General features: G+C 32.7%; 3 protein-coding genes across 3 annotated transcripts; all 3 read right to left on the bottom strand.

Moving 5' to 3' along the window:
* Positions 1 to 82: 82 nt before the first annotated feature.
* Positions 83 to 6,783, bottom strand: LOC110643906 (uncharacterized). Its single transcript, XM_058140285.1, has 12 exons — positions 6,191 to 6,783; positions 5,623 to 5,786; positions 4,985 to 5,207; positions 4,766 to 4,908; positions 4,467 to 4,666; positions 4,230 to 4,364; positions 3,463 to 3,591; positions 2,341 to 2,756; positions 1,753 to 1,969; positions 1,169 to 1,362; positions 736 to 1,056; positions 83 to 582 (listed from the first exon to the last, which is right to left on the bottom strand). The coding sequence occupies exons 1-11, from the start codon at positions 6,583 to 6,585 to the stop codon at positions 855 to 857; spliced, it is 2,418 nt and encodes an 805-aa protein (XP_057996268.1). The 5' UTR covers positions 6,586 to 6,783; the 3' UTR covers positions 83 to 582; positions 736 to 854.
* On the bottom strand, positions 6,495 to 9,613 carry LOC110643909 (monooxygenase 2). The gene is made up of 4 exons (XM_058140286.1): positions 9,198 to 9,613; positions 8,857 to 9,097; positions 8,109 to 8,674; positions 6,495 to 6,627 (listed from the first exon to the last, which is right to left on the bottom strand). Exons 1-4 carry the CDS (start codon positions 9,416 to 9,418, stop codon positions 6,606 to 6,608), a joined length of 1,050 nt encoding a protein of 349 aa, XP_057996269.1. The 5' UTR covers positions 9,419 to 9,613; the 3' UTR covers positions 6,495 to 6,605.
* A 1,677-nt stretch (positions 9,614 to 11,290) lies between these two features.
* On the bottom strand, positions 11,291 to 16,645 carry LOC110643911 (uncharacterized). Its single transcript, XM_021796446.2, has 6 exons — positions 16,192 to 16,645; positions 15,963 to 16,066; positions 13,551 to 13,648; positions 12,630 to 12,841; positions 11,936 to 11,985; positions 11,291 to 11,676 (listed from the first exon to the last, which is right to left on the bottom strand). Exons 1-6 carry the CDS (start codon positions 16,580 to 16,582, stop codon positions 11,626 to 11,628), a joined length of 906 nt encoding a protein of 301 aa, XP_021652138.2. The 5' UTR covers positions 16,583 to 16,645; the 3' UTR covers positions 11,291 to 11,625.
* Between the last annotated feature and the right edge of the window lie 3,527 nt (positions 16,646 to 20,172).

Here is a 20,172-nt window from a genome sequence, read left to right as displayed (position 1 = left end):
AAATTTTAATACCTGCAATTTGTTTTGTTTAACAATAAAAATGAAAAGCATGAAAATCCAATATTTCCACAAACATCAGGAATGAAAATCCAATAACTTTTAAAGAATAGTTAATTCATATGCTGGAACTGGTTGATCATTATAAAATGCTCTTAAAAATAAAGATTTAAGTTTCATGGAGAGTTGCAGCTTTATGCATCCCAGTTCTCAGATAAGAGGAGTCCTTGCTCCATGGGGCAATTACCAAGGGAGCCAAAGAAGATTATCTAGTAACTAAAGCCATTCCTCTCCAAGCATAGCTTGTGATCTTTAGCTTCTAATATACTAATTGGAGAACCAAAGCAATCCCTGCTACCTCTAGGTGAATTGAAGTTCCCACACGTCCAGCACCCTAAGGCACGCTTGTCATCTTTCTTACAGAATCTAACCTTCACCTCGTCTTGTGCGGTGAGTGATCCACATGAGCATTGACCCTCTTATTTGGTGGGAGAGACCAAGATATGACCCTCCATAGATTCGCCATACGATGCGCGCTTGTCACCTTCCCTAGAGGGAATGATCGCATCAGTACCTTGCCTATTGCTACAACACGAGAGATACAGCGCGAGATGTAATCAAATTGGTACTTGTATCTTCATTTTGAACAAATATAAAGCAGTGCCTTCATCATACTGGCAGGAAAAAGAAACAAAGATTGAATCAAAGCACAAACTGAGAGTCATGTACTTATATTACCTTGTTTTCAAACACTTTCTCAAGTTATCCATCATCCTCTGCAAAATTGCAAGAATCCCTCTTTACAAGGACTTGAGTAAATATTTCTGTTGATTTGGTAGTGCATCTCAGCAACAATCCTAACTTCTATCATTTAAGTCCCCTATAACCTTCATCAAAAAGGCATAATCATAAGCTGTTTCTTCACATTTGCTGTGATAACCACCTTCACCAAAATGTCCTCCAGCCATGTTTGTCTTTAGAATGACTGAGCAAGAGCAACTAGAACATGTGCTATCTCGTATTCTGGCCACCCATTTGGCAGCCTCCCAAACTCCAACCCTGAGAATAAGCAGCACCAAAAGTGCAAGTTAATGGATACGAGAAACACAAAATATGGGAAAAATGCTTGCATATAATCATAAATCTTGGATGGCACAAGATATGAATTTGCCTTGAGTCGAGAAATGATGTAGTAACAAGCATTGCAGGAAGGCAACCATCGCGATGAATGTTATCATAAGGAGAATAACTTAGAATATACTCAAAATGGGATTGTATCTGAGGATTCCCAAATTCTTCATAATCCAATAAGGTAAGAGGCAAACTCGGATCCAACAACGTGTTGCATATGTCAAGAAATGGCACCTGGCATACATATTACCAAAGATCAGTACCAATATAATATGAAGGTGTAGTGCACTAAATAAGTTCAAGCCATGCTTCGTTTCTTTCAAATAATACTAAAGCAATAGTAAGCATCACCGAAGCATTATTATTATAATTATTTTGCGGTACAACCAAATTACAGGTCAATTATACACATAATATTCTAATACTACATGCCAACTTCTTTAATCAGGCCTGTTGCCCATTAAAAATTAGTTTTTCCCTTTTTGGCTAGTGATAAGGCAAAAACACAAAAGAAGATTGACACTTCATTTGTTTCTCTATAAAAATAATCAAGAAAAGAGAAAATGCTAGTCGAACCTCCCTTCTTACAAATCTTTTTCTCCATTCCACTGTATGATAGCTAACCTTCAATATGGCAGCACAAAACAGATTTCGGTCCATGTTAATAGCTGCCCCAACAAGAAGGCCCCCAGCACTGAAACCAATGGCACCTAGCTGATCTCTATGAACGTAGCCTTCATTAATGAGGTAATTACCACATGATACAAAATCATATATGGAATTATGTTTGTTCAACCCACTGCCAGATTTATGCCATGAAGAATCCCCGCTGCCACCACCCCTGTCCAAGTTTTTGAAATGTAATGCCAAAATATCACAACATGCCATGTAAATTTAATTTCAACCAAGGTAGTAGCCTGCAAATGTTACTTGATTAATCTCACTATCAAACTCAATGGAGTGAAATCATGCAGACTCAACCAGGTCTCAGGAAATAACAAGTTCCTTGAAAAAAGAATATGAAGCAGGCAAAATAGAAATATAACAAAGTTCACACATAACTAATTTAAGCAGTGAAAGATAACTTCTGATGGGAAAACGCCATATCTGAAAACACAAGAAAGGGTTATGTATAAACTATTATTGATGTACATTTTAAGCAGTGTGTTGCAGTGCTCAATAAGAAAATAGTAATAACTTGATGGAACAAACCTCACATCAGCAAAGGCCATCACCCAACCACGATCAAGCAAACTCAGGCGGTCTGGGCACCAAGCTTTGTCCAGAACTTCCCCATATGCTCCATAGCCTTGTAATAGTCCAGGAGACAAACCCCTCTGCCAGGCTTTTCGAGAATACAAGATGGTCAGGGGAACCCTGACACCATCATGGGAAATGGCTTCCTTTCTTTCACAGCAGTATGCATCAGAAAAGTCTTTCCATCTCCTTAATTCAACATTGTGATAATTTTTATCCTCTCCATTTTGTGTATCAAGATATTCAGGAGTATCTTGCTTATGGGCTGGTAAATGTCTTCCATGATCACCGGAAAGTTCTCTTACTTCCTCTTGCTGAACGATTGAGAATGTCTGCCTTGACATGTCATAGTCAACAATCACATCAGGCATCTGGTCATATTCAAAGGGAGAAATTAGGTAGGTATGCTATGTATTATACTGGTGTCTTAATTATAACAAGTAAATTTTATCTTGGATGTTGAGAAACTTGAATACAATATACACTGAAACTTTCACTAAGTGATTGGCATCAAATAAACTACATGAAAACTAAGTATTGCTTAGGCAACACAAATGACAGAAGAATGAGAAAAAAAATTATTCCGACTTGATAAAGGTAATTTTCAGCAATGCTTTGGCTTCTTCCTAAACAGCTTGAGAACATGCCAGGTTTTTAGAGTGTTGCAACAGCTATGTTAAAATTACAGAAGAATAATCCCCTTTGGAAGTCCAAAACCATGGTAGCTGATTCTACATCTATCAATAGACCTTTCCAATTCTATGTAATCTTTTGAATCAGGAGCCCAAAGTTGAAAAGAACATAAATAGTTTCTGGAATTTATGTCAACTAATAAGTATGATTGAGGCAGTAATATAGATTCCACTAGTTTTTGGATGCAAGTATTAAATATAAAATGCATTTTAACACGTGTGTGTGTGTGTGTGTGTGTGTGTGTGTGTGTGTGTGTGTGTGTGTGTGTGTGTGTGTGTGTGTGAGAGAGAGAGAGAGAGAGAGAGAGAGAGAGAGAGATTAAATCTACAAAGCATCACATATGGTAATTTTTTAATTCTGTAGTTATGCTAATGGAAGTTATACCACTGGTGATGACAATACAACACGATATTTTGGGTTCATGAAGTCATGGTTCAACCCTGGAACAATGCTACATAGATTTGAAGGCAGAGGGAAAAACCATGGATCAAGATCGTCAACCTCCAATTGACTCTGCAAAAGAACTCAGGACAAATAGAAAAGTGAAAAAAAAAAATGCATTATCTTATATAAAAACTAAAAGTAGCATAAGTTGCTTTTATTGTTCTTTCATTGTTCGGCAAGAATGTATTTAGCATTCATGGGTGATGGGAAAATTTGAAGGCAAATATTCGAAGTGGTCCGCAAGGGAAAAGCACACATGGGATAACATATAATATGATAGTATACATGTTATTTTCATAACTTTGCTTCTTTTCTACAGAATGGCAGCAGTACTGTTGAAGATCTTTACAAGACCATGGTGACCCCTGCAAGCAAATCAACTTAATATTTCTAAGATTCACATTATACATGTCTACAAACACACTCACTTCACTTATTACTAAAACATAAAACTATATGTGATTAAGCACAATAAAACATGAGAAATTAGAAACTGAAGGCATATTTGTTGATTAAACAGCCCTTTCTTTCTTTCTACAAAATTAACATCAACTTTTTTGTTCTACAATGGGACAAATTTAAAAAAATTTATAAACTTTTAAACTAGAAGATAATAAATGCAAAATCAAAAGAAACACTAGGAACAATTTTGTAATTTATGAGAATTCTACTTTGTAAATAAGTGATAGAGACAAAACTGTCAATACCTCACAATCAACCTTGAAAGGCAAATTGATGGAACATAACAGGGGGAAACCTTTCTTCTGGAGAAAAAGCACCAAATGCCCACTAAAAATGTCCATATCCTGAAAGTTCATATCTTCACTTGGAAGGATGATACTCTGTAAAAGAACAGAAATATGTCAAAGGTGAGGGAGCAGGAGGGGGGGAAAAGGAAGAAGGAAGGAAGCAATTTAATAGTGGATATCATTAAAGAACTAGACCTGCCACTGGGATGACTTTATATGTTCAACTGGGCATGTAGCCAAGTAATAATTACCACCCGACGACCCACTTAAAGCAGCATTTGTAAGAATATAGAACAAACCATTGTGATGTTCCAAAAAATACTGGACATTAGAAACACGCTTGTGTATTCTTTGTAAACCGTCAAATGGATTGGTTGCATCTATCACATAAACCTGCAAAAAGGCATAAGACATAAGCCTCACCCTCATGATATAAATGTTGAAATCAGGATATTATTGAAAAAGTTTAAATTGAAACAAGTAAATTCCTTCCTCAGATGAAGTTCTTGAGTTTGAGTTGACTGTAATGAACTTTCCATCTTTTGTACTTGTAATATCCACACAAAAGTTCAAATCATCTTCTGTGAAAACTGTAACATCATCTATCACATCAGATCCCAGTTTTGTGCACAGAACCCTATCAAACATGAGACTGGTGAGATAATCTTCTGATCCACAAGGCAAAGACTCAACAAATTAGTGAAAGGATTTGCCTATAAGGTCGTTGATTCTGATCTGATTTTGTATAGAACAAAGTACAGCCATCTTGAGCCCATGCCAAACTAACAACCCCATCAATTTCTGATTTTGGAACAATAGATCCATCTCTGAGGTCCTTAATTTGAAGTACAAACTGTTCATTTCCAGTAAAATCAAGTGTGTATGCAAGAAAGTTGTGGTCCGGTGAAACTCGGCATGTACCCACATGGACATAACCTGCAGTTGTAAGTGTACATGCAATAATCAATAACATAATTGATTAAAGAATGCGCAAAACTTAATCTAGTACAATGGCAATTATTTAATTTACCAAAAAAAAATTAAAGCCTTGGCTCTGATAATACGTGTGTATATAAACACAGTTAAGGGCCTTCATTAGGATTCATCAATTTCATGTGGTCAATATTCAAGTTTCATCCACATAGAAACATACTCAGCATCAAACATGTCTACTCTTCTTATTGACCCTTTTATTAAAAAAGCAGAGATGCAATTCTCTCAATATATAATAAAATCCCGTCGAAACTAAACTGGACCATCTACAATTGCGCAAGCAATAGAGAAAAATAAGAAAAGAAACCAAAAACCATCTCATATCAATATGGATTGGAGGGATAAAAAAGCAGCTTGCCATATTGTTCTGCAATTTCGTTCCAATCAAGCAAAATTTGCTCCATCCCAAACTGTCCGCTTGTGTAACTGAGAAGCGTCTTTAGCCAACCATTTTTCCCAGACTCTAACCTCCTGCAAAGAACAGGGTATTCTTTCCCTTCTGGAATGTACTGGTAGTATAACCTGCTCAAGAGTAAAATGGAAACCACTCATAATTCCGGGGATAGTTTTCACTAAATCAAACCAAAACCAAAAATAAACAAATTAACTCAACCAAAAGATTGAATTTATTTCCCGACATAACATACCAAAATGCATATATTCATACACAACAATACTAAGCTCGCATTTAAATTCAACCCAGTAACATTGAGCATTCATGAATTTACATACTGCTCAACATAACAAAGACACACTAAAATATTGAATACTCAACATGTTGGCATAAACATACACTAAACGATTCCCATAGGCGCAATATCACTCTTTAAAAATAATCAGTTCCATTTCGAACAATAACGACTAATAGAAAAAAAAGTTGCAAAAATCGCCAAACCAAGAATTGGGTAGGTGGAAAACGGACAAACCAGGGACCCCAACGCTCGGGAGCAGTGGAAATTTTTGTGGGCATTCTATTTCTCATTTCCTCAAACAGAGTTCGTTGCAGGTTTTGAGTGTCGGCCATGAAAGCTTGGGCATACGAGTTCTCTTGGTTGAGGTAATCGACAAAATCGGGTTCATTGGTGTTGCGCATCCAATGGTAGGGATCCTGCCACGTTTTTCCATGAGCAGAGACTGTAAAAGGGACCTTCTTTGCTAACGGAGGAGATTCCGAAGGCAGAGAGAAAGGGGTAGCTAGGCGTCGTCTGCATTGGGAAGAGAATGAATAAGAGGGTATGGTGGGAATTAAGTGAAAAGAGAGAGAGAAAATCAAGGTTTTGAGTGAGTATTTGGAGGTCAAAAGAATAGCAAGAAGCGCCATGGAAATGGAGTTGGAAGACTTCAAGACCGAAGGCTCTGGGACCTGGGAGAACAAAGAACAAGGCCAAAGTACTTTTATATTTGGCAAATTAATTTTTAGTCCTTTTACTTTTCGAAATGAAGCAAGTGATCAGTAATTTTTTTATTTTATATATTTTAGCCCTTAAATTTATAATTTTATTTTTATAATTATTTATTTTGATTATAAATAAAAAATATAAATAGATAGTTGATTATTAATTAGAAAATATTTTTTCCTATTATTTTCATTTTTAATATTGAAACAATGAAAAAATAAAATTTACACTGCTTAAGAGTGTGAATGAAATTCTTAACATGTATGTTATTATAGTTTAAATGTAAGGTATTATATATTTAAACTATATTTTTACTAAAATTGAAAATTTTAATAATAAAATTTTAAAAAAATTAAAATTTTTGTTCTTGAATTTTTTTTTTAAAATAAATTTTCTCTATTAAAATAAATTCTAGAATATTTACATTTCCATGTTTAAATAAGAGATAATTGCATAGAAAGTCCTGAAAATAGATTATTTTTACCATTAAATATTAAAGTAAAATTTTTTTTTATAATTGTCTTAATATAACGTAAAAAAAAATTATAAAAAAAATGTTTTTTTATAGAAAAAAATGTTGTTATTCTCTACTTCTAGGACTTAAAACCAATGCAATTATCCTCTACTTTTTAGAAAACTATATATAATTGAAATTAATTTTACAATATGGGATAATTAAAATTTCCTAAATTAAAAGACTTGGTGAAATTTAAGAAGTCGAAAAAAAAGAAATTATTAGGATGAATTACAACTTTAATCTCTCAAAATTTGATTTAAATTTTATTTAATTGAGGTCAATGATATTAAATATTTTTAATCAATGTATTTTTAAAATATTTCATAGTTAATCATATTAATGTTTAATAATTATAATTTAGAATTATGTTTTCTCAATTGGCTAAATTTTTTATAAAGAAAATTATATGTATTTTTTTAATTGAAAATTTTGTAAACTTTTTCTTTTTAGAAAAGAATTTTGCAAACTTCATTATATCTTATGTGTCATAATTTTAGTATGGAATAGGTGCTTTAAATATAACATGGTAATTTTATCATTTTAAGAGTTCATTTATAATTTTTACCTAGTTTATGTTGAAATATTTAATTAATAAATGAGCCGATTAAAATTTAAATTCTGAATTTTTTATTTGAAAAATTCTGATATTATATCAAAAAATTATTTAATTTAAAAGTTTAATTTATACATGAGAATTCTAAAAATTGGTTTTATATCTCTCTGTTATGTCGTTGGTCACTAGAGGCAGAGACGCTTGGAAATGTGCCACAATCATAAGCAACAACATTAGACAGCCTGGGCATGACGAATCCGTATAAAGTGTCCCTTAAAAATTTCTTCCACCATTTAGAACCAACTTGCTGCACCCATCCTGAGAGATATGACCCAGTAATGAGCATAGCAGCTCTCCACTTCCTTTCTTTCACATACCCATCAGTGGCTGGAGCCATGTTCTCTGGAACAAGTAGTCCCCCATTTTTGATAAAAGAATTCCCAATGTGTCTGCCCAATACAACTGCATCCTCCAAAGCTGAACACCCACCTTGTGCTAGATCAGGTGTCATTGGGTGTATAGCATTACCAGCCAACGTGATATTTCCTTTGCTAAGATTTCCAAATATGACATTCCATGGATGTCTAAACATCAATGGAGCCCATGTCAAATTTGAAAGATCAGCATGTCGAACCACGTCTAAGTATTCTGGAGGAAAATCCTTTGCATGGTTCTCAATTACTTCTTTCTGTATTAGTCCTGGGTCTCTTGCCATGCTTTCTCCTTCAAGGCAAGCTAAAGCCCAATATAATTCTTTGTCGGTTAGAGGGACGAAAGCAGCCCTTTTTCCAACATCTACAAACTGTGCGACTTCCTTCTTAAACCCAAGACCTTGGGGAAAAACTGCTAATCCACGTACTGCTGCTTGACCTGAATGAATTGGTGCAGAGAGTCCTAGCCATTTGGCCACCGCCGAGTTCACCCCATCACAGCCTACCAAAACCTACAATAGCATCCCCATGAAAAAAACAGTTTAATCTCTGCGCCGTTTTCCTTTCTTCTCTAACTAATATTTGAAATCTATTAAAATCCAATAATTTTGCAATATGCAATTTTTAAAGATGATAGGTATTGGAGTTGTCTTTAAGGCTCCATTAAAGCCATCTATACAATATTTGTGTGTACCTTTGATTTGGTAGTAGTTCCATCTTTCAAATGAAGTAAAACAATGGAAACATCTCCGAGTTCTTGCTGTTCAATAGCAGTAAACTTGGAAGAAAATCGAATTGAATCAGCAGGCAATTCTTTTGCTAGAGCCTCTAATAGAGCTTTGCGATGAACTAATATGGGTCCCTGAGCTTTGCCTCCATTTCCAGTGTAGAGGACTTCCTGAACAGCTCCAGTAGCCACATCGGTTATAGACCCCCTGAGAGGATTAAGAAGTAACAATTAATTAATTAAAGAAAAAAATTTTCCAGTTAATTATATGATCAGAAAGCATAAGAGATGAGCATCAATTTACATACTTTGAGAAAGGAGTATAAAGGGAAGTAAGCTTATCAGAAACACCAAGAGCATCAAGGGCAAGCCAAGCATTTGGAAAGAGGGTTAAGGCTGCACCAGTGGATCGTAGAGTGTCTGATTTCTCTAAGATCAAAGCTTGAACCCCAACTCTCTTCAAGGCTACAGCAGTGGCTAGCCCGGCTATTCCAGCACCAATGATCACCCCATCTCCCACAATTTCCATATCTCTGTGGACTTTTTTCTCTGTTTCTTACCGTTTGAAAGATGCAACTTTCTTTGGACATGGAAAGCATTAGAACTGTCCTAATTTACAGTGACATTGAAAGAAGACACCACAATTGCCCAGATAGAACATAAAGCAGTTTGTCCCAGGTAACCAATAGGAGTGTATTTTGGTAAGAAAGATGTTCAATTTTTATATAGGCTATAGGATTGGGATTAATTATTAAAAAAATATAAAAATAAAAAGTATTTATAAATTTAATATGATTTTGAAATTATTTATAAAAATAATATTTATTTAAGAAAATATCAACAGGGAGAAGAGTTTTATTGATAGGTTAAATCAATTACTTTTTATCAAAAAATACAGATATATATTTTTAAAAATATCATTCTCAATGGTAATTTTAAAAATATATAGCTATATAGCTATATATTTTTTAAAATATTACTCTCAAAATAATATTTTCAGAAGCAAATAACTATATGCCTTTAAAAATATCACTCCAAATGATATTTTTAAAAGTAAATAAAAAAATTATTTAAAAATATACAATTATTGTTTCTGTTTGTGTTTTTTCTTTTATTTTTATTCAATTATTTTCTTTTTAATAAATGTATAATAAATATATATTTTAAAATTATTTAAATAAAATTATTTTTACAATTTTAAAATTATTTAACATTAAGATCAAATAAAAAAATAAAACAATTATAATATCCCAAGAACTCTGCCTAATGGATAAATTGAAATTTTTATTTTATTTTTAGTGTATTTTAGATTTTTTTAAGGTAAACTCCAATATAATCCCTGAAATTTAATAAAATTAATAATTTAATTTTTATATTTTAAAAATTAAATAAATTAATTTTTCACTTTTTATTTTATTGACAGATTAATTTATTTGCTTAATTTCTGTCTAATTACTGTTAATTATAATAAAAATTATTGAAATGCTTTTACTTCTATTTTTAACATCAAACAAGTAAGTTTTAAAGTTTTATTTTATTAATAAAATAATATCTTAGATTTAAACTTTATATTCAATTAACTAATAAATTTTATATTTAAATAATAATATTAAATTTATATTTAGATATATTAAATTTAAAATATAATATATACACATATTATGAATAAAATATAATAAATATAATTTTTAGTGACAAAAAATTATTAATTTGACCTGATAAGAAAACTATTTTTTCAATGGTGTTTTCTTAAATAAATATTATTTTTATAAATAGTTTCAAATTTATATTAAATTTGTAAATAATTTTTATTTTTATATTTTTGTAATAATTAATTCATGGACTTACCTATAAATTTTTCAATTTTAATATTTGAAAATAAAATAATATTTTAAATTTATTATTAACTACTCCATATTTTATTTTCATTACTTTTTATACAGATTAAATTTTTTATCTCATAATTTTTTTATAAAAACTTTTTAATATTATAAAAAAGAAAAATTTTAGGAATAAAATAATAAAAATATAACAACAAAATAAAAATACAAATTGAAAATATAAAATAATTTAAAATCGATTAAATCATATGATATTTTTATCATTTTAAAATATCAAAGCTTTTATATATCTTCTTAATATATTAAAGAAATATAATATGTTTAAATATTATATTTTTCAACAATATTAATATTATTCTAAAAATAATAATAATAGTCTGAAATGCATAATGATATAAAAAGAAAATAAAAAATGAAATATGTATATACACACCACATAAAGATCATGGCTGGGACCGAGAGTCTTTTGACTTGATTGCTAGGCTACCAGTAGCACGTCTTCGCTACCTTTCCATCCATTATACGGTAAACTTTGATTTCTCAGGTTGAGGATTCAATATAATATAATTTGCATATTAATTATTAAACTGAAATATTGAATCAACTGAATCAAGAAATCTGTACAAGGCACACAAAGGTTTTGACCTCCCCTAATTAATCAACAAATAGACATCATAACTTCTAGCTGTCCATAGAAATAAAAGAAAGCAAATGGCAGTTGTTATGAATTATGCAACACATACCCTACCAAAAAGACATTTTTTGCAAACTTCTTAACATGTGCCTCTCCCTTGTAAATTTTCAAGGCAGAGCGGCTGCTTGCCTTTACTCTTCACAGCCCCCTTTCTCATCCTTTATAAATGCAAGTTTCTTCTTTTTACTCAATGTCTAAAATCTAAACAGTAGCAGCAGTTGCTTTCTTCAAATGTTCCTCATCTTCAATATCCTGCAAATGCCCACAAAATTTCAAAAAATCCCCGATCAATGCACAGTACAGTAAATTTGAATAACTGCTGCAGACTAGCATGTCCATTTTTAAAACCATCATTAAGGCAAAACCTGTGAGTAACTTGCAAAATTAGTCTGCGAAGTAGGGGTTTGCAATAGGTCATTCTATTTTGATATTTCATAAACTGAAATAAACAAAACTTATATTGTAACCAAACCAAAGCTAGCAGTAAAATGAGTGAACAAGATAAACGTACAGAATTGTCAATCTTGTCAAAATCATCATCAAAGCTGCCATCACCATCATCTGAAAAGAATGCATAACATTACTAGAAGATAATGAGTTAAAAAGAAACATCAAATTGATGATAAAATAATTGTAATTCCAGTTCATGGATTAAATCTAATGAATCACGTACAGCCTGAGTTTTTGGCCCATTCCACATATACCAATGCATGCATGAATTATCAAACCAGACTGAATATTTTGTAAATGGAAGTTTAGACATTGATGAAGGATCACACGTCAATTAATGCTACACAGTGCACTGCACTACAAAAACCAACAAGGATTCAAGTATTTGATTATGGGATATCAGTGTATCTTTAGGAGTCAAATCCACCACCATGTCATATGTGAAATTATAAAATAAGTTCAATGCATTTTAACACTGAGCTTCTACTTATGAGGGTGTTCTAGGCTTCTAGCCTTCTAGGATTTCAATTATCAATAACTCGAAACAATGTATGTGCATATTTCAGCATTCAAACTTATTTTCATCACATTGTCACATGTTCCATTTTATGATGTCATATTCATTTTTCAGCAAATAAAAATTAATAATCCAATATGTGCACCACGCTGCATTTTGGCAAGATATATGCTTAGTTGTTCACTAGGAAAATCAATAGAAATAGATGGCATAACAAGTAACTGTTCAAAGAATGTACCTGCACCCCCATCACTGTCTTCAAGATCTCCCAAAAGAAAAGTGTCCAAGTCCTGCTCAGCCGAAGATGCAGTTGATGTCTTGCTTTTCAGGTTCTTTTCTGTCACCTCAGACCTAGAATTCTCTTCAGATACAGCACTTTGCTTCGATTTTTCATCTTTTATCTGCTTTTCTGCTTTGCGCTTGATCTCCTCCATATACTGCCTCTCATACCTGAGTTTTAAAAACCGAGAGAGATAAGCCTACTCTGTTAATTCAATAAGAATCTTTCTTCTTTACAAACAGATTAACTATATTTCACCAAGCACATGAAGGCAAACATCTCTAACTATTACAATATCCCTCTTCTGTTATTGGTAGAAAAATTTTCAATTTTCAAGTAAGGCATCAAAAAGTGCGGTATCTTCACATTGAGTTTCCTCATTAAGCTATGTAATGAACTACAGATCCTCAAAAAGTCATGCTTGTAAGTAAAATCATTTTTTTTAGTACATGCAACGTCAAACAAATATTCAACATAGAAGACACTATAATGTGTCCATCTAGGGGTGACCACAGTCCAGTTAGGTTCCAGGGCTAAGGGGGTCCGGAACCAGACTGAAGGGTCCCTCCGATCCCAGTTCTAGTCTTGATTCCGTTTTGGTTTAGTTCAATCTAGTTTTGATCAAATCCAGCAGTTGAAATTTTTTCAAATTTATTCTTTTTTAAAGTTCTGTGTTAGCACGAAAAGCAGACTGACCAGTTCGGTCTGGTTTCAGCCGATATGGGTTTGACCAGTTTCAGTTCTGGTTCTGGTTAGCACCAGTTCAGTTCTGATTCCAAACCGGACCATGGCCAAATCTATGTCCATCAACTAACATCTTTTTCAGATCATGAATGTAGCAACTTAAAGCACAATAAATCTCAAGCAATAGACACATACGGTGCAACATGAGTGCTCACAAGTGTAAAATAAATCCTCCAGAATCTCCTTTCTTTCATCACACGTGGGCATAATTCGTATCTTAGCTTTGAGATTTGCTGCATCAAATAAGCATCATAAGAAAATATGTCACCTCTATATAGAGAGTACAATCCAACATTGAATGACAAAACAAAAATCTAGTGTTGCAAGTGTAAGTCATAGACTCCATACCTGAGCCACAATTCTGATGCTATATATATATATATATATATATATATATAATCTTTTACTGATGTTGATGGTCAACAGCAAATTGGAGGTAGAGTTGTGAGGGTGAACTTCCCAGAAGTACCAAAGGGAGGTGAGAAGGAAGTAATGGCTGCAAGGATTTAGAGCTACTAATTAAAAATATTGAAAAATTATTAATTTTTTTAACAGGCTATAATTATTAGATTGAGGAGCTTAACCAATTAATAGGGATAACCTCATCAAAAAAAAAAAAAATGAAAAAAAAAAAGGCTGGTTCTTGCTTTTTGTACACATTGGGTAGAAAGCCCTTTGTACAGAGAGCCATAGTTAATACTTAACAGTCTAGCATACAGCTCATTTGCTTTTCCTTAATTTAGAATGTTGAGATAGGGTTAATGTTGAGATATTGTTCCTTGTCATTTTGCCAATTAAAGTAGCAAATGAAAATATGTACGTAAGAGATGAAAGCAAGTGATAAATGGATATTTTAAATGAATATTATAAATAAATAATGATTCAATAAACCTATTAATATATGAATGGGTTAAGGATGAGCTGTGGATTAATTAATTTATTAAAATTTACAATGCCCAAGTCACAATTTTAAACATTTCTGTATTTTTTCTATATTTTTAACTACAGTTCCATAGGTAAAATCTTCTAACCTACCAAGATTCTTTATAAACCTGGTCATTTTTCTTGGACCTTCCTCCTCGCCAGCTGCTCTAAATGCCATGAATGGAGTGGTAAGACTGAGATGGCTATCGATTTTGCACGTTCACACTATTCAATCTCAAAGGACGCCCTTCCACTTCTTTGAGATTGAATAATGTGAAAATGCAAAATTGATAGCCATCTCAGTCGCATTTAGAGCAGTTGGCAAGGAGGAAGGTCCAAGAAAGATGACCAGATTTAGAAAGACTCCTGCTAGGTTAGAAGATTTTACCTATAGAGCTGTAGTTAAAATATAAAAAAACACAAATGTTTAAAATAATGACTTGAGTATTGTAAATTTTAATAAATTAATTAACCCACAACTCATCCTTAAACCATTCATATATTAAAAGGTTTATTGAATCATTTTTTATTTATAATATTTATTTAAAATATAAAATATCCATTTATCACTTGCTTTCATCTCTCATGTACATATTTCATTTGCTACTGTAAATGAAAAAATAACAGGTAACTCTATCTCAACATTCTAAATTAAGGAAAAGCAAATGAGCTTAATGCAGGCATGTTAAGTATTAACTGTGTCTCTTTGTACAAAGGACTTTCTGCCCAATGTGTACAAAAAGCAAGACCCAGCTTTTTTTTTCAATTTATTGTTTTTTGATGAGGTTATCCCTATTAATTGGTCAAGCTCCTCAATCTAATAATTTCATCCTGTTAAAAAAATTAATAATTTTTTCAATATTTTTAATTAGAAGCTCCGAATCCTTGGCGCCATTACTTCCTTCTCACCTCCCTTTGGCACTTCTAGGAAGTTCCCCCTCACAAATCTACCTCCAATTTGCTGTTGACCATGAGCATCAGTAAAAGATTATATATATAAATAAGCACAATATTAACATTTTTCCCATCAAGCAAGCAGACTCATGCAACAAAGAGAAACCAAAGTAAAATAAATAAATAAATAAAGCAGCAAACAAAATAGCAACATGACATAGCCCAGAGTTAAATAAGAGAATTGACATTAATACTAAGACATCCATGAACCGCAATTGATATGCTACAAGAAAATGTTCTGTGCCATTAAAATAACAATTATTATACGTATCATCTTTCTAGTATGGCCATTAACCATTCTCTTTATTTAAAGTGAATGTCTTTTCTCTTTTCTCTCCACATCAATCTTTAAGCCATCATACAAAAGAAACTCAAATAAAACTGTTTTCCTATGCAATTTACATTAATAAATCAAAAGTGACACCAAGCGTACATGGTTAGCAAAAATCTCTAGCAATTAGATAGAAACATCAACAAATTGAGTTCAGAGGAGAGGTAGCATTATGTAGCTTCACCAAATAACCACTGCAGCTTGTGTCTAACAATAGTAACATGGTCGTAAAGAGCAAATTTAACTTATTGGCCCAACAATGATATATCAATAATTTGCCTGAACAAATACTTAACTACACAAAACGAGAACTACTAATGTTTAAAAGCACAAATCACCTTCACATTAGTGAGAACGAGAGTGGCATGCCTCTCCTGCCACTCATTAAGATCTTTCCGTACATTCGATGCCGTAGTCGGCACATCAGACGCCTCAGCTTCATCTACACCATTATTATTCATCATCATAAAACTCTTTTATTGATCATAAAACTCTTTTATTGATCATAAAAAAGCTCAAACTAGAAAAAAAAAAGGTGAAATGGCATTTCCATATTAATCCAATTACCTTGAATTGGGAAGTTATGGAATGTACTGGAAGTCAATCCCTTGACAAAATCTCTCAAATCTTCTGTAATTCCAAACTTCTGAAGCTCCTCTGGATCAGAAGCCGCAGAGACCGAAGAAGAAGAAGAAGAAGAAGAAGAATTCACGATCGAGAGAGAGGAGAGCTGATGAGGGATGATATCTGAAATGGACTTGATTTGGATCTGATCGGCTTGTTTCAAAGCGGCGACTTTTAGTTGATCGGCTTTCTTGGAAGCTTCGAATGCGAGTTCTTTGGATTTCTTAGCGGTCTCGGCGACTAGTTCAGCGATTTTGTTGGATGAGGTTAGGGTTTGGGATCTTTTGGCCGCTTCTTCAGCGAAGAGCTTCGCTCTCTTCCATATATCTTCCATGTTGATGCTCTAGTACTGCGCTGCTAATTTGCTTGCGAAGCAACTTGGTTTTTTATATGGTGCAGCTTCCTCCTTTGTCCTTTTACTTCCTGTGGTGCCGTCGTTAATAATTGCAAAAGCTAACGACACCGTTTATTAAAATAATATTTTTTATTTACTTTTATGTTTAAGAGAACGGCAATCAATGAGGATTCCGCTTCATCCTTCAAATTTTAAATTGTGAGACTATGGCAAATCACATATTTTTGCCTTGTTACACAAATAGAAGCACAAAACTTTGACGTGGCTTTCAATTTTGGTCCATTGTAAAAAATAAAAAAAAAAAAGGGCAGGAGAAAGATTAATATTGATTTATATAAATACCTTTTATAATATAAATAATATTTATTGACATTCCTTTTACACTTTGTTTACTTAATATTTTAATAATATATATATAATTAAAAAATAAAACATAATTTAAATATGTTATATATTTTATTCAATTAAACTTTATTTAATTTTCATATTAATAATTTTATAAAGTTAATTATACTTAGTCAGATAGTACTAAAATTTATAAATAATTTCTGTTTTTAACATATATAAATTATTAAATATGATAATTCACTTATAAAATAATAAATATATTTTATATTAAATCATATTATAATTTTTTAAAGTATAAAATGCTAATAATATATATAGACATTATCACATCATAGAAACCCTAATACCGAATTTACAAAATATAAATTTTATAAATATTAATACTATTTTAATTTTAATTTAATTTACTTTTAAATGAATTTTATTTACAATTTTATTACAATGTCATTTTATCTTATTGTTATTAATTTAGAATATATATATATATATATATATAGTAATAGTTAAATATAGTTTTTATCACTACCCGATCCCACGGGTTGGACCGGCACTAGGACTTGAGTCAGCATAAGGCCCTCCAAAACCTGTAGTAAGCCCAACTAATCTCTGACTCATCCATGCAGCTTATATTTTGAGCCCATTTTTAAAAAATCAACCAGACAGAATCCGGCCATAACATGAACCATTTAATGGGGAATTATCAACTCACTCGACCTATAATCTCAAAATAAAACAATTTGGGGAGCTCAGCTCACCCTTACAATCATCCACAGATCAATATAAAATCAAATGAGAGTCCAACTCCCTCATTCAATGAGCCATCCATCCACACATTTATACACATTCATAGATTAATAAGTTTACAACCCCAAAATAATTAATTTTACAATCTCAAGCTAAATAAAATGATTCTACACATGCGAAGATCTAGAATTCAATTTTAATATTACAAAATACGGGAATAACAGCTAGTAGACTTGCGAGGTACGAAGCAGGTTAGATACAAAAATATACTCTCCTGTAACTTGAAAAAATGGGTGAACAGGAGTGAGCGTTAAACTCATACAGTAAGATATTGATTTTAAAAATAATTTCTATAACTATCTAGTTCTAATGCATCCCTAAGGATGAAATGCAACATCGATAAGCAATTTCACCAAATTCAAACAATATTCGCACAAAAAATAATTTGGAGCACTCACACACACATACATACTATATCAATTAAAATACATATGGGAGTTGATCCCCTATACAGCTCTTTTAGTCTAAAACCTGCCAGCGAGATCAACTCGAGCCGAACTTTCGCTTAATAATTCAATTGAAGGGGTCAACGAGATCAACTTAAAGTCATACTCACCCCGACTTCCTCAAAAAGGACCGGGCCCCAAGCGATACAAGCTTAAGCCGATTGACCCATTCTACCCATATCAATCACACTACACCACACGTATGCCGACACACGCACACAGCTCCAAATTACCCTAAGGCGACATCCACATTCATTTTTCAAATAAAAAAAATGCAACATAAAATGTACCTAATATTTAGTTACATACATATATTTATATGTGATACATGAGCATGCCTTGAATATGTAATAATATTGAAATTATAATTAAAATCAATATCTACATTATATGGCCCTTCTAAATAACACTTAAATCATACACCTCAATCCATATCCCCTTAACATTATATGGCTCCTTCTGGGCCCTCCAAAATAGGTAAATTCATATAATTACATATAAAATAATTATTTAAAAATTCGAAGTGTTACATTCTTCCTCCCTTACAAAAAAATTATCCTCGAATTTTATACAAGGTAGAACAATGATATAGAGTTACATATCAAATAAATATGAGTACTTACTGTGCATATCCCGCTCTGACTACTAGTGCATTCCTTTATAGATTAACTCCTCAATAGGACTTTAACCATAGAGATCTGCCTTGATCGAAGCTATCTCATCTGATAGTCTACTATGGCTATTGGTTGCTCCTCAAAGGTCAAATTCTCATTTAACTCCATTATGTCTGGTTGCAGCATATGAGAATGATCGGGAACATACTTTCTAAATATAGAAATATGGACTATTTGGTGGACATAAGAAAGGTTTGGTGGTAACTCCAACTGATAAGCAATTGCTCTCACTCTGTCCGTGATCTCAAAAGGTACTATGTAACGGGGTGCCAACTTGCCTTTTTTTTCCAAATCTCATAACCCCTTTCTTAAGAGAAACCTTCAAGAACACATAGTCACCCATTGCAAATTCTATATCTTTTCGCCTTGGATCTGCGTAATTTTTTCTACTTGCTGAAAGTTGTCTTTAACTGTTTCCTGATCAAAGAAATCATCTCTGAAATGTACTGCACCAAATCTAAATCATGTACTCTCGCCTCTCCAACTTCTGTTTAACACAGAGGGGATCTACATTTTCTGCCATATAATGTCTCATTAAGTGCCCTTCTAAAATAACTACCTTTGCATGCACCTTATCGAAAATTATCGCTGATCCTATTTGGCCATTGAAGCGTTAGTAAGACTTTTTTCCATTATAAAATCACCTGTATTTCTTAGTTCCATGATATTATGAGCTTCTAGTCTACTTTTTACCATGAGGTCATTGTACCAACTCCTGCCTGTCTTATGTAACCAGTTGTGTAGAACTGCATCCATCTCCTCTGCCTCAAATTTAAATTTCTCTATTGAAAAATATACTTTAAGCTTTTATGGTCGGTGTATATTTTGCATATTTCACCATATAGGTAATGCCTGACTACAGCTGCTATTTTCATATCATGAGTGGGGTAGTTCTGCTCGTGCTTCTTTAACTGCCTTGAAGCATAAGCCACAATGCTGTATCAAAACACACCCCAACCAACTCTAAAAGCATCACAATACACTTATACCCTTATCCACTCACCGGCAAAGTCAACACAGGAGCTATAGTTAAACAGTCCTTAAGCTTTTGGAAGCTTTCCTCACATTCATCTAACCAGAAGAATGGGATAGTCTTTCGAGTCAATAGTGTTAGAGGAGCTACTATTTTGAAAAAATTCTGCACAAAACGCCTATAGTAACCTGCTAGGCCTAGAAAACTTCGCACCTCGGTGACCGTAGTAAACCAAAGCTAATTAGTTACTACTTTAATTCTCTTAGGGTCCACCCGATACCTTCATTAGAGACCACATGTCCTAAGAATGAGATGCTCTTCAGC

Source organism: Hevea brasiliensis, chromosome 17, assembly GCF_030052815.1.
Source record: "Hevea brasiliensis isolate MT/VB/25A 57/8 chromosome 17, ASM3005281v1, whole genome shotgun sequence".
NCBI lineage: Eukaryota > Viridiplantae > Streptophyta > Magnoliopsida > Malpighiales > Euphorbiaceae > Hevea > Hevea brasiliensis.
This window is presented reverse-complemented; position numbering and strand designations above follow the sequence as displayed.